Source organism: Botryllus schlosseri, chromosome 9 (genome assembly GCF_051294905.1).
Source record: "Botryllus schlosseri isolate E-star chromosome 9, Bs_hap1, whole genome shotgun sequence".
Lineage (NCBI taxonomy): Eukaryota > Metazoa > Chordata > Ascidiacea > Stolidobranchia > Styelidae > Botryllus > Botryllus schlosseri.
In genome coordinates this window covers 24,825,617-24,840,491 of record NC_137244.1, presented here as the reverse complement: position 1 = coordinate 24,840,491, position 14,875 = coordinate 24,825,617, and the positions used below count along the sequence as shown (strand labels likewise).

At 43.4% G+C, this 14,875-nt stretch overlaps 1 protein-coding gene and 1 long non-coding RNA gene across 6 annotated transcripts in view; one reads left to right on the top strand and one right to left on the bottom strand.

The window, feature by feature from the left end:
• The window catches only part of LOC145447186 (uncharacterized), a 50,904-nt gene extending 36,029 nt beyond the window's left edge, over positions 1-14,875 (top strand). For 3 of the 5 annotated variants that reach the window (XM_080325592.1, XM_080325593.1, XM_080325595.1), the window contains exons 33-44: positions 310-624; positions 1,712-1,783; positions 1,979-2,622; positions 3,080-3,174; positions 3,934-4,177; positions 5,562-5,780; positions 5,847-6,028; positions 6,855-7,042; positions 7,949-8,147; positions 8,848-9,011; positions 13,831-13,883; positions 14,629-14,875. In XM_080325592.1, the coding sequence (XP_080181718.1) occupies positions 310-624; positions 1,712-1,783; positions 1,979-2,622; positions 3,080-3,174; positions 3,934-4,177; positions 5,562-5,780; positions 5,847-6,028; positions 6,855-7,042; positions 7,949-8,147; positions 8,848-9,011; positions 13,831-13,883; positions 14,629-14,802 (2,549 nt within the window). In that variant the 3' untranslated portion in view covers positions 14,803-14,875. The remainder of the gene's footprint in view (positions 1-309; positions 625-1,711; positions 1,784-1,978; positions 2,623-3,079; positions 3,175-3,933; positions 4,178-5,561; positions 5,781-5,846; positions 6,029-6,854; positions 7,043-7,948; positions 8,148-8,847; positions 9,012-13,830; positions 13,884-14,628) is intronic. The other 2 variants (XM_080325594.1, XM_080325596.1) reach the window with 2 other exon arrangements.
• On the bottom strand, positions 12,351-12,880 carry LOC145447187 (uncharacterized). The gene is made up of 2 exons (XR_013917489.1): positions 12,762-12,880; positions 12,351-12,473 (listed from the first exon to the last, which is right to left on the bottom strand). It is a non-coding gene; the product is annotated as an uncharacterized LOC145447187 (long non-coding RNA).

Genomic DNA, 14,875 nt, shown 5'->3' with positions numbered 1-14,875 from the left:
ATAGCGAGTCGAACATTGTAAGGAATTACAATTAATTAAATCTCGATCAAGTGCAAATATACGATGGTTGAAGCTACATAAACCATAACGTATATGAGGAAGTGCATAAGTAGCATCGTTAAACTGTAGTAGTTCTAACGTTGCATCTCTCTCACTCTATGTAGGAGTATTGAAGATCACTGGTAAATGAAAATGAATTTATACCATTCAATCCGCATAGTTTTCAATACTTGCGTTCACAAAAGAATACAATTGTCGATGGAATTCAGAAGTATATAATAAATATATTACATATCTATTCTCTTCCAGGCCTAGCAGGGGCGCATCCAGATTTTGCCCGACTCCGTCTGCCCCACATTCCTCTCACCTCCCCCGGACTCAGCTCCGACTTGTTTGAGGTGATCCGCCAGTATGGCCGGGGCGCCGGGATCGGCGGCCCTCCCCTGTACCCATTCATAGTCCCGGGGCTGGGTTACCCGCCAGGCTTGCTGCCTACTCTGAGCGCGATGCATCAGCCTGGCGCGGTCGGCAGCCCGCAGAGTGACGACACGTCGAAATTGCTCAATCAAGATTTCAAGACTGCGCAGCTCATGTTGAACAAGCCGCCATCGGGTATTCCTGGAGGTGAAACGTTTTGTTTAATTGTTTTGTATTTGTTTAATGCTGCTTTGCGACAAATAAAGATTCAAGGTTTACAAGATACAATAACTTGATATTGTTAGTTTATTTGTCTGATTCTCATCCGTAGTGAATGTTGATCATATGGGGACTCAAATTCGAAATGTAGGATATATCATGTCTGTGTGATGTAATAATAACAAACATATTATAATTTGTTTTATTCAAATAACTTTAGTAATTATTATAATTTGAAATTGTATTTTATATGAATTATGATAAAGTTATAATGAAATTGTAATAAAATTATTATGTGAAATGTTGGAAATATTATGTCTGTGTGATAGCAAACATCATTATAATTTGTTTTAATCAACTGATTTTGTTGATGAATTATGATAAAATTATAATTTGAAATGTTTGAAACATTTTGTCTGTGTGAGATAATAATAACAAAATTATAATTTGTTTTAGTTACCTAATTTCATCAATTAATATAATTTGATATTGTATTTTATGTATTATTACGTCTCGCATACATAATATTACCTACATTTTGCATTACAATTTCATTATAATTATTTTAAATAAGTGATTTAATTGAACTTGTTATTATTTTTAATATCTTTTAGATATTGTAATGTCACACAGACGTAGTAATTCCAACATTTCGAATTACAGCAGGGTCTTACGATTTTATCTTAATTGTTTAAAAGCTTTTAGTGAATAAATTAACAATACGAAGTTATTGTTTTGTGTCATTGTGTTAAATTTCCGCATCCAAAATGGCTTGATTTAAGGTCTAGAGGTAATGTGTTTGTGTCAATACACAGTGTCTGCGATTGCCGTTGGTGAATATCAGCGGACATTGCTAGCTCAGAGTCATTTAGTGGTCCCGTTTCAAACTTGTACTGATGTTCGTGTGGAAAACGGACAAGATTCAGACAAACTAAAAATGTTAGTTAGTTAGTTGCTTCCGAATTGAATCTGGTAAATGGCGGATTTTTATTTTTACGGGCGCATTTTGAAAATCCGATATTTTGTACAAGACCGGTGGTGACGGTTACCTGACTTGACTTGTTTCTCTTTTCAGGAACAGGTATGCCACAGGGATTTCCTCAGTTGGTTGTCAGCGCCCCTGGCCCATACCAACTGGCCTGTCAAGGTGAGTTGGTTTTACTGACGCTGTGATATGGCTGATTGTAGTAAATGGCTTTGCCTTAAAAGCTGCACAGTGGAAGTGGGGAAAAAACATAACTACTTGAGTAATTACTGCAAATAGGAAAACCTACTTGAGCACTCCTAAAAGTAGAAGTACGTCATTACTGACCCCCTGTAATTGCAATGTTACATTCTTTAGCCGCCGGCTTGCCCGTGGAAAGAATCAACTTCATCCCGAGCCACCCTACCATGGCCCGTGCCGGCCCCCCGTTCTCCCCGCAGTTTGCCCCATCTCCGGGAGGCCGCAGCTCCACCGAAAGCCGCCACTCCCCCTCCCAAAAACCATCCAGCCCGGACGCGTCTCGGCGCCGCAGCGGGTCCGGAGACGGCCGCGAATTCGCAAATCACCCCGCAGTCAAAGGTCGTAACTCGCCCGCAAGCCCATTCCACCAGCAACGCAGCTCGGGATCGCCCCACCGTCACCCGCCCGTTACTTCGCAGCCTAGCCCCACGCAAGCCCCGGGTGGGAAACCCTACCCGCACCCGCATTACCCCCACTCTCCCGCTCGACAAGCTACAAAATCACCGCACGTGTACCAGAATATGCCCCCGCACGCGTACATGGACCCGGCAGCGTATGCTGCGAAATCAGGCCGCTGTGGGTCTATAGATAGTCCAGGGGCGGCCAAAATGGACCAAGGACCTTACAGGCCGCGCACGCAGAGCCCCGGCGAGCATGCGGAGTCTCAGATGAAGCACAGGCATTCGCGGCAGCACTCGGATGGTTTTAGGACAGAGCCAAAGCACGATTCTCGCCAGTATGAACAGAGGGGTCAAACCAGGGTGAGTTTCGTTAAAGTGATAGTAGTGTATATGGATTACTTCGATGCCCCCCAACAGGATTTCTTATATGTTGTGACTAGGGCTAATTTCTAAATTTTTTGTTGGATTACAAAATGCACTGTTCTCAAATATCTTATTTGATGTGCTGTACATGAAATGCTTGTGTGCGATACATTCGCGACAGTAAAACACTGTGTCATTGTGCACGACTCGATCCAAGTCACATTACTCGGCCAAGACGGACGGAACTGATCATTGAACGCAATGACATGGACTCGGACTTGACTCGGTGGTGAATTGAAAACGACTCGACTTGACTCGAGTCAAAGCTATAAAAGTCCAATTGACTTGAAACTCGGAACCTTGTGACATGGTTGATAATTCACACAACCGTAATCGGTTGTCGAATTATTTGTTCAAATTCCTGTCCGAAATGAGCTGGCATGTTCGCTTTCAGGAGGACAGGTTGCCGGTCGGTCACCATGACGGTCCGCCACGTAGAGGAAGCCCGCGCCCACCGAAGCATGTCTCTGACGCAAGGAACGAACAAAGGTGGATGCCGTGAGACGCTTGCGAATGTTTTTTTTTTGCGAAATCTGTCGCGATCAACTTGCTTTGGTACACAGTTAAAGGATATATTCATATTGAAAGGAACCTGAATATGATAGGATTGTTGATATGCCGTGTTCTTTTGAATTTTCTGCAGGTTACTGACAGCCAAATATATTTGGGGGATATTTCGATATAAATGTCTTGATTCAATTGTAAATTGAGGTTTTCTACGTCCACGATTCTCTTCAAACTAGCTTTGACGGCGTTATTGTTGGTTTAGTCGGTGTTCTTGAAGCCTGTAGGGACTGAAAATGGATGCTTTGCACACTGTTTAACTGTTAATACTTTAACCGATAAATTCCAATGCTACATGAAATAGCAGGGGTCTGTAAACTGTTTTGCTCTGTGAACCGGTTTCAAAATGAACAACTTTACAACATTCCAAATTCATCACAGCTCATCCACTATACCAGGAGTCGGGAACCTATGGCTCTCCTATAAATTTTTAATCTGGCACTTAATTAGCATCTTATTTATCAATGATGTTGCAGCTTGTTCGTAAATTTTGATAACGCCCAGAATCATAATCATTCTTGTGGTTGCTGAAACATGTCTGAGATCAGAACAGTGGCTTATCGTTGGGGTTTAGGATCTCGGAACCCCCATTTTCAAAGTATTAAAATTCATGTCCGAAATTGCGTGCAGTCCAGTATAGTAACATCGTTAATTTACATCATTTTAACGCCAATCATGTCGCAGGCAACAGTCGGCGATTCTCATGAACCCGACCTACCCGGCGCATTACGGCTCTCCGAAACGCGACACGCACTCCCCTTACCGAAAGGACACTCCTACACCGAAGGAACACAGCCGGCCCAGCTCCAGGAGCAGCCGCATGCACGAAGTGAGACAATCTCTCGATGAGTACGCCTTGTCTTGTCTGCTGTCCGAACTAGAGCGGGCCGTCAAGATGTATCAAACGGATTTGGCTAAGTGGAAGAAGGTATAGGCTGGTCTGGTGTGGAAATTGAGAGCACGCGTCACTACACCGTAGGGTGGAATGAAAAAAATATGAATTTCAAAACGTGGTCTTGTTAAATGGTGCCAGTTATCAAATAAAATACTTCCGTCATGATTTTGGGTTTGTGCACCGGCTGTGCAAATTCACCGAACAAGCCAAAAATAGCCAGTGTCTAATTTTACTTCAAAAAAATCACTAATTTGCTTAATGTGACGTTTTTTTATTCATTTATAAGTTCTATGGAAGTGAGATAGAAGCATGTTACATCTGCGTCTTTTAATTCCGAAGCTAGCGTTCTCGTGTAAGCAGTTTTCGAGTAATGGCAAAACGAACTTTTTTCGGCCCGTTCTGTGAATTTGCACGGACACCGGAGAGCGCACGAACCCAAAATCATGACGCAAGCGTTTTATTTGATATTTGGCACCATATATCGAGACCGCATTTTAAAATTCAATTTTTTTTTTTTGATTTTCACTCCACATACCTAGACCACGTGCGTGTTTGGGTGTCGGCACTTGAGCTGTTTTTGTCGGACTCGGGCCTGCGCATCAGTCGAACTGCTGGCTTGTGATCGAACCACGTTTTGGGTCGAGAGAGATGGTCGGTAACGAAGCACTTCTACTTTTTGGAGTGCTCAAATAGGTTTTAGTTAATAAACCTTCGGTGGCGTAGAGAGCATAGACGAATGTGCTTGATAGCTTTCTCTGTTTTTATGAACTAAAATTCGTCTGCAATCAACTGCAAAGAATAAGACACGCAGTCACGCACTACCAAGCACAGGCGCAAGCAACTGAGTAACGGACAGATTCTGCAGAACAAAGTACAGATGGTTGCAGTAAGCGGCGTCTAGACCAGTGTCTCAGTATCTCAGTTCCAAAATGCAAGAAGCTTGTCCATTAATTACACAAATGAAACGTCAAATCCTAAATTGACCGAGAAGTTTGGAATGTATTTTCTGCAAGGTGTCGCAATAGAGAGAGTTCATGGTCTAGTTTGGGTGCCGTATGAAATTGTTTAAAGCAGTCTACAACTTGTTTCCAACAAGGTATATGGGAATTGGAAAAGCTTCAGAGACGGAGAGGTTAAGTTATGCAATCAAGCTACTCTTGACTGTATAATTTAGGTTATAGCAAACAGCAATATACTTTCAAACAGTACCGAACAATCTCAATCTAGTTAGTGGAATTTAACAGGATTCGCATTGCAGAAACTTCACTGCTGTCACATCACTATACCTTCTGCATCACAATTTTTAGGCAAAAGTGCTAACTTTTCGAAAAGCATGTCACCTTTCGACAAAATCTACTTTCTCAAACTGCTCACCTTCTGGTCCGGCTTACTAAATTCTTAACACCCGAACGCCTAGGACGTGGACTCTTCCAATCCCGGAGAAGATTTGAAAACGTGCGGACGAACCAAAATGAAGGCCGGGACCCTGATCGACCACATCATCAACCTCAATTTTCCGGCCAACGCCGGGGGTCCGAATCAGGCACCCTCGCCGGGGCAGGACCACGAACGAATGAGGAGCGCCGGACCGGAACACCGCAGGACGCCAGACGTGGCGCACGCGAGGGTCGAGGCGGTGAGTATAGTGTTCTGTGGTTGGTCAAATTTTTTTCTGGTCGTTATTTTTATACTTTTTTTTCAGACGAGCGCCGGACCGAGACAGACGATGCCACCGGAAAGGCCGTTCGTGCCAGCGCAGATTCCGCCGCAAGCCGCGCGGCACATGCAGGATAAGGACCGACCGCCTTTGCTATACTCGCTGGCTGGGCCGGAAGGCATGACCCTGGCAAAACATTCCGCCGAGCTCATCGACCGGTTTTACATGTAAGTACGATTGAGAACATACCGTAATTTTTCATTCCATTTTCCATTTTCCACCTTGAAAACAGCATGTCAATACTGGAAAAAACCCTGTACCCATGCATAATACGCATCCGCTATTTTAGGACAAAAAAATTGATAAAATTCTGCGTGTTCTGCATAGAAAATTACGTTAGCAGCCAACTTCTTTTTCTACAATGTAAACTTGGACAAAATCTGCGCGCTGCAAGTCATAATCATTGTGGAAATGATTCCTTGACTTTTACGGTCGCGGTCCGATTTAAGCCTTGAAAATGACCCGTGGCCCACCCACCTCCAAGTTTTGTAAGGGGACCTACTAAGAAAGGGACCCCCCATCAAAAAGGCAATCGACCCCAGGTTGAAGCCAACGCTGTATTAGACGATATAGCCTATTCCGGCGTACACCTGGGTGATTTGAGTAACACCTTTTGTGAAATCGTAACACTCATATTGAACTGGAAATAAAGAGTTGAATCAGCGAAACCGGGAAATTTAGAAAAAAAATGTAAATACTATTATTTCTGATAACGGTCGAATTTCAATTTGCTTTGGTTCTGTTGCTACTGGATGGAATGAGCCAAATTTGGTCTGCAGCCTAACAATTCAATCTAAGAAACCGGGAAGTTTAGAATAAAAAATGTAAATAAATGTTATTTCTGAAAATGGTCGAAATTTCAATTTGGTTTGGTTCTATTTCTACTGGTTGGGTTCAAACCAAATTTTTTTATGCAACGTAGCAATCTAAGCTGCGACACCGTGACAGTTAAGAACCCCAGTGATGTTACTTCATGCACGCGACGTGTTACAGGCAGGACAAGCAAGAATCTGCTGCAAACCGTCCAACCGCCGCCGCGTCCAAACCAAACCCAGTCAGGTCCGAGCCCATTCCGGCCGACAAGCACCCAGGCAAGCCGGAAGCCAAACCGCAATCGAAGCCGCCGCCTATGCAGCAGCAGCATCAGCCGCAGAGATATGCCCAGCCCGCCGAATCGAGACGTAAGCTCAATGAATAGCTGCGTGTTTTAAATTGTCCTAATTCAGATCTTGGTCCACGTACACTTACCAAGTTCATATGAAATTGAATAGTATATTCATATTGAAATGAACTCGAATATTTTCGGCTGACACTCGTCAGGAGTAAGCGTCAGCAACTAGTACAGAATTCGAAAGAACATCGTATATCAACAATCGTAACACAAAATATGACGTCGCCAGCACGAAATGTCGGATACGAGAACGTTCAATGTACTATTACCACTACTACCAGTTGCTGACGATCGCCCCTGACGAGTGTCAGCCGAAAATATTCAGGTTCATTTCAATATGCATATACTATTCAATTGTATATTGAAGTTCTGTACCTCGAACTTGTTCACTTACCGAGTCATAATTTCAGTTTTATTATTTTTTTCCGTTTTACCTATTGAAAGTTATCGGAATTTATTTTGCCGCGTACCAGCTCATCACAAGATATATCCGCTTGCAAAGTAGACCTCGTAATGTTATTTTTAATTTTTAATTACATTTATTATTTGTCATATGAAATTGTCAGGATTCATTCTTGGATTTATCGGCCCACCACGAGATACGTCAATTTACAAATTTAATGATTTTAGTTTTCTTATATTTTTTTGAAACCGATGGTATTCAGATTTTGGTAGCTTTCAGACCTCATCACCTTACAAGGTAATCGAGTTATTCGCAATTTTCGCAATTTGTCATTTTAAATTGTGGGAGTCCATTTTTTATTTGTATTTTATTTTTAATTTTGTTTATTTATTATTTCAAATTGTCGGAATTCGTTTTCCGGCTTCTTTTTTCATTTTATCAGGTCGCCTAAATTTTTCTGTTTCAAATTTTTATCGTTCTTTTTCGTCGGAACTTAATATACCCGTTTATCAGCTCGCCACGAGATGCGTCCCGAGAGCGTCCGCTCTCCGACGGTCCGTGCCCCGGTCCCTCCACCTCCCCCGCCGGCGGCCGCGGCCGAACTCGGCGCCGGGACTTCGCGGGCCTCTCTCGAGGACATCATTCGGGAAGCTTTGCTGACCACGGAAGGGTCGTCGGAAGTGCATTCCGCTCATAAAGGGGCCAATTTCAGGTTGGTATGTGTACTTCTCGGACGGTTTCAGCGTTTATCTCTCTGGAACCAAGTGTTTTGCTCACCATGAGTGAATTCGGCACTTAGCGGCCGCTAATCCTAACACTAACCTACCTCTTATCTTAATCTAACCCGGGGGTTCTCAAACTTTTTTCCAATGCGTACCCCTTAAAAATGATGTTGTATAAAGTGTGCACAACTGAATGACAAATGTATTTACACTTTCAAACATTCCGCTGAGATAGCAAAGATCAAAAGATGCAGCTTTGCCATACTAGACCAGTCCCATAAACTATAGCCGGCTCATCATCGTTAATGAGCTATACGCTGAAGATTACAGTAGCGCTAATCAAGTACCCTTCATATTAAGCAGTTGATACTGGATCTGAAGATAGAAATAATCTGAGATCTAAATTACGCTATGAAGTAACTCATCACCGCAACAGTTTACTAGCGATAATATAGATGAGGCGAGTAACATTTCATGGCGATGTTAAATTTTGGTGGTATTCAGTCTTACTAAACGCTGAATTTGATGATTTTAAACTTAGGTCGTGGTTGACCCGTAAGTCGATGTTGCAGAAAATTATCCCAGTGCCGGAAACATAACGTTGCCCACCACGTACCCCTGGGGTACTTGTGTCCGAGAACAGGCATCCCATGCGTTATGAACCGCTGTATCACTTGATGTTATTCCCAGGTACTCGATGAATGATATGTTCCTGTCTCATGCTGCGTTTGCGTCTCTCCCCCGACATCATATCGCTGCGGCCATGCACGCGGCTCCCGGCGGTGTTATTCCGGCAAGCAAGCCTTCCCACGCAGAAGAGCGGAAAAGCCAAGCCGGCAATGGTCAAGCACAAAGTAAGGATGAGTTGTCTGACGTGGGCTTTCTTAATCATGGCTAGGCTCTACTCTATTCTGAACCGAGTATAAATTGCAATGGGTAGTACTCGTGTTATACGCTCCTTGCCACTTGAGAGGTAATTTATCAACGCGAATTCCAGTTTCAATAGTTATTTCCACTATGAAAGCATACGAAACCCTCAGAATTTGCACAAAGTACAATAAAATAGGCGTTGTAAAATACCAAATTGTACTTAATGCGATGGCATTACATTCTTTGTGGTAGCATAACAGGTTGAGTAATTGCATCTATATTAGAATCCCGGGAGCCATGAGTTTTATTCTGGGATCACCAAGCAGTTGTAGGCAGAGGTGGTCAGTAACGAAGTACTTCTACTTTTTGAAGTACTTGAAGTAGATTTTGCCTACTCACACTACTTTTTAAGTAGTTATGATTTTAGACTACTTCTACTTCTACTTGACAGTTTTCAGTTTTGTAGGCAAAAATAAGCGTAGAATACCTTATACCTACTTACTTACTTGTGAACCAACACTTCTACTTCTACTTGAGTAGAAATTCCAGCTTTACTTCTACTTCTACTTGAGTAGCGATGGTGACTACCAGGGGCGTATTCAGGGGGGTAATCGGTGTCCGGTACCCCCCCCCCCCCGTTTCCAAGCTCGATTATCCCCCTTCCTAAATCTATTTCCATTGATCCAATATTTCTTATTCTACTAAATCGGTAATCCCCGTATTGCCGCGCAGCATCATCACGCCAGCGACCGAGCAAACAACGCAGTGCGGTGATGCGTTTTTCTCGTATTGTTCTCTCGTCTACGGAAGCCCGAAAAGCGTATCGTCGCATGGCTCTCTCGCCTCATCTGAGCTCTATTATCCAGTTACATAGCGCTCGCATTAGACGCCATGAAATTTCGATGCCGCGCGAGTTGGTTTTTCGTGTTAGTTTACTATCAACAAATGTTTAGAACGGAAGTGCTGTCAATTAGCGAGTCCCTGATCGCTAGCGAACAATTAAATACGCCGCTTATCAAGGCGTATTACGTAACCTCGGCGACGATTTGCGCAGGCAAAATGTCCGAGTTAGACTCTGTTCTATAATGGCACAGGTTTCAGGTTGTTCAAACCTTTCTCGTCTTTTACAACTCAAGCCTTGACCGTTGACACACATCTTCTGATGGTTATGTTTAGATATTAGCGGAATTCACTTACGCACGCACGGCGCACGCACAATCGCACATGTCTGCAGACCTTCGATGTCATTCAGTTCAGCAATGTCACTCTAATTACAATCACTAATCAGCGAACACCTAACGGCATTGTCACCAAGCCATCGAGAGATTGCAGCCAGGGATATCTATCCCTGGATTGGAGCCAACGCATGCTAGGCTCGAGAGATCGGAGCCACCGCATGCTAGGCTCGAGACGCGATAGTTGGCCACATGGCCAGCGATGATTTCTTTCGTACCAGGCCTGTTGCAGATGCGATTGTGTGGGCAAGCGATAATATCGTGTGCGCCAACACTGGCGTAGCCAGAGAGGGGCGAAAGGGGCGATCGCCCCCCCCAAATTTTTGGAAAATTTTCGTGAAATCAATAGATATATTAGAGTATTTTGGGCAGATGAATGCAACCTAAAATTTTTCTTCGCGCTTCGCGCGATTCAGTGTCCGTATATGTCTTGATTTCGTTATCGTTATCCCGAAAGAAATTTCTTCTGCAAATACCAAATACCTATAATTAGATTTAGCTGCGTCTTCAATTATGAGAATACAACAGTACAAGCAGATACACTAGAGTAGCCAGAGGTCGTTGGGTTGATTGAGTCCAGGGTTGTCAGTTCAGTATGGGAGTTGGGGAATGTTAGTTCCGGCAATTTCCGTTCCGGGACACACGAAGACATGTAAAGTAGGCCACACGCGCTTCCGTAAAGTGACGGTCATAAAACCGACGCATGTATTCAGAAGCCCAAGGTATGTATTTTCGGGTGCTTAAATGGCTGGCGCCTAATCATCCTGTCCCTGCAATTAGACCCCTCCGACATTAATGCGACTGGCACAGGAAAATATCACCACCCCGTTAAAAAGTGCTAATTTGAAATCGCACGAGTCTGATCAAAGGAGTTTTTTTAATTGGTCTGGTATGTATCAGCGATTCCAATCTTGAAAGTAGCGCCAATCTTTACCAGGGGTTACTAAATAACCGTGCTTCAACGAAGTAAAGTAATAACAATGGACGCCACTTGCTGCTCATATACACGCTCCAATATTATTGATCAAATTCTTCCATCTATTGAAAAAAATTTCCGCTCCACACTGATTGTTCGTCACCTAGTGTCAGCGATTTGGGCTCGTCCGTGAAACGATCGCCCAATAAGCTATAGTTGGCAACAGGGAGCTTCTATAGGGTATGTGTGTGTGTGTGTGTGTGTGTGTGCGTCTAAGAATCGTATGTATAAAGGGTAGTGATGAAATTGCCCATGGAAGGATATACAGTTCTGCGAGGTGTTGCCACAAGAGAGCTTCGCTAAACTGCCCCCTCCAAAAAAAAAAGTTTTTTCTGGCTACAACCTTGCATGTGAGCGATCTTTTGAGTGATGACTGCTTTCTCCGTAAGTCATGAAGTAACAGCAATAAATGAAAATAAAATGAATGAAGGGGGGCACGAAGCTTCGGTCAACTGAAAAAAATTTCGCGCTCGGCGCGATTTGTCTCCGATTCGTGGTTATTGCTATGTGTATAGTCCGAATTTCAAATTTGTGAATTCTCTCATCAACAGTCATATAACCTTCCATGCCATCAAACAATCCGTTGGGATTGCTCGCATTCTTGTTGCATTTTGTGATATGACGATAAGGGGGACGCGAAATTTTCCACTGTCATAAAGGGGGGCGTGTCGAAAAAAGAAACTCATAAATAGTCTTGCCGTGTTGTATGAACATAGTTCAAGATGTATATAATTAAATGTCCCCTGAATGTTCGATGACACCACTTCTATTAGCCATACCGGTAAATCTGAAAAGGAAAACGTATTTGCAATATGCAAGTAACAATATAATGAACCAATTTCATTCATTAACCATGAAAAATTTTCGCGCTTCGCGCGAAAGTGTTGACGCCTGAGTTTTCCACAATCATTATATTATAACTAGCAGTTTATGTCTGTGAGTGTAATATATGTGTAACGATCGCCCCATGCAGATGTTGTGTTAATCATCCAATAAGGGCCCTAAGACCATCGTCTTTTACGTATTTTCTCCTAACCTTTAGGGGAGGGGTTCATTTACGTCATCGAATTTTTCGCCCCCCCCAAATATTTTTTCTGGCTACGCCCTTGTGCGCCAATGCAGATGCGATAGTGCAGGCAGCGATGGTACAGTACGCACCGGGCCTACTGCTGATGTGATTGTTCAAGCGAGTGAAACTAGGCTTGTTGGAGACGCGATAAATCAAGCAAGCGTCCCTAGCGCAGGCAATGTTCAATGTAATGTTGTAATAACGAGAAGTTATAGTCTTTGCCTTGACAATTCGCAATTGTCACTTTTGCACCGCAAACGCATTTAGGAGTGCATTTTGATCGCGAGCCTAAGCCTGCGCCGGGCCGCTGTTATTCACGTGACGTTTACCATCTCCACACACCAAAAATACTACACTATCTTGACAGACAGTAGATATCATATTGATTTAGAACAAAATTAATCCAGATCATGTGTAAGAACAGGCTGAACAGTTGACACAAACGAAAACATACTATAATTCATTTGCGAGTCTTTACGGTCGAGTGTTCGTATTTGAGCGCGAATGGAGAGATCTCCCGCTGTGCTGTAATATGATCTGCGCGCACTGTCGTGATAACATCCTCGCTTTGGTAATTAAGGTCAAGATATCTGGCTGTCTCTCTTTCCGCTGTTACCATCACTTACGGGTTATAATGATATGTTTAGTTGTACTTAGTTTTGTATATGCGAATGAAGAAGTCACAAACACGAGTAAGATTATCTGACCATGGTAATGTCTGCATTTGTGCTTGCATTTATCCTGATCAATCGGTTAGAACGAGGAACACCCTCTCCTTTTAAAAACACCCCCCTTTTCTAAAGGTACCCCCCCATTTTTTCCGGCTAGATACGCCCCTGGTGACTACTTTGACCACCTCTGGTTGTAGGCCACGTTCAACCTGTGCCAATTGGTTTAGTACTGCGTAGTTGAGGGTTGATAACTCTCTATCCGTTACGTAGATGACAGAACTCGCTATGCTAATTACCAGGGCAAGTTTTTGTTGCAGTCAAATCCGTGGAAAGATGCACTGATTTTTCACAAAAGTTGCGCTAAAAAGCTGCGTTGATGGACAGGTTCCTTGAAATGATTAGGGTACGAGATACTCGAATCGATCCGTATCCTAGGCACTGTAGCAAAACTCAATGTTGGCGACTTCAACAGAATCTATAGCCTGAAAAAATCGACCAAATGAAAAAACAATTTTCGGCCGTCTAGCCTGAATGTACGTCAAATCAGAAAGGACCTCAAATCCGAACGAAAGCGGAATAATCAAGTGATCTGTGGACATATAGCGCCGAATATTTCCGGTAAAAAGTTGGTTGCGTGAAAAATGGGAGAAAATTGCAACAAGCGGCATGAAAAATCGAAAAAGATACAAAAAGTTGCGTGAAAAAAAGGAGAAAAGTTGCAACATAAGAATCCTCCCAACAGCTTAAAACGCCATGCTGCATAACTTCTGAGTATTTAGGAAGCTGCCGGAAGCTGTAAAAAAAGTTGCAAAATTTGCAAAAACTCGCCCTACTTGACCGTTGTCTTTTCAGGTGGATCGGAGAAATACATGAGCGCGCTGATGTTCAGATCTTCGCCGTCACAGGTAACTCGTTGTTTCGCATTCCTGCCGAGTACACACAGTGTGTTTAATTACACTATACAGAAGTTGATTTGATTGTCACAATGTACCGAGAAGCGAACCTCATGCAGAGGGGGGTCAGTAATGAAATGTCATACTTGTTCGATTAGACAAGGCTGATGTACTGTCCAAGTCTGATTTGTAATATGCAACCGCTTGTTATTCCCAGGGTTGTAATGACTCGAATCTGTGTATTGTCTCGACTTGGACTCGAGTCATTGCGCATGACTCGAACCAAGTCCTATGGCTCGAGACTGAGACGACCCAGACCGACATTTCATTGTAATTTCGAAGAATAGTAAAGCAACCCCACTATTGTGATTTCGTCTATTGGTACTGGTACTTGAAAATGCGACCAGAAACTGCTAAAAGTGAGGTAAATTAGTCTATTATGAATGCGAACCATTCGATATCACCAAACAGAGTTATAAAAAGTGGGTTTACCCAGACTTTATCTGGAAACTGAGCAGTCCACAGAATGACTCGGACTCAGACGATTCATGATACCATGACTCGAACTCTGCTAACTGACTTGGACTCGGACTTGACTCGGTGGTGAATTGAAAATGACTCGAATTGACTTGGGTCAAAACTATAAAAGTGAGATTGACTTGTGCCTTGTGACTTGGTTGCAACCCCTGTTATTCCTATATTTCGGTTTACTTCTGGCATCGCTGTCTCCGCCAACTGCCATAATTGCATTCGACAGGCAAGGCCTCCCGCACCAGCCAGGCACGACCAACAGTTTTACCAGCCACCAGCAAGGCCCGTACACGCTATGCCCGCGGCCTCGCAGTCGCCGGCGCCTCAGGACGTCGGCCAAGCGCAAGGCAGGCAAATCATAAATCGTCCGCAATACGAAGCGCTCAGTGATAGCGAATGAAACCGTTGTTGTATTATATTGCTTCTTGATCGTCTGTAATCTTTTTGGTGGCAAATAAATGTGCGTAGTGGAA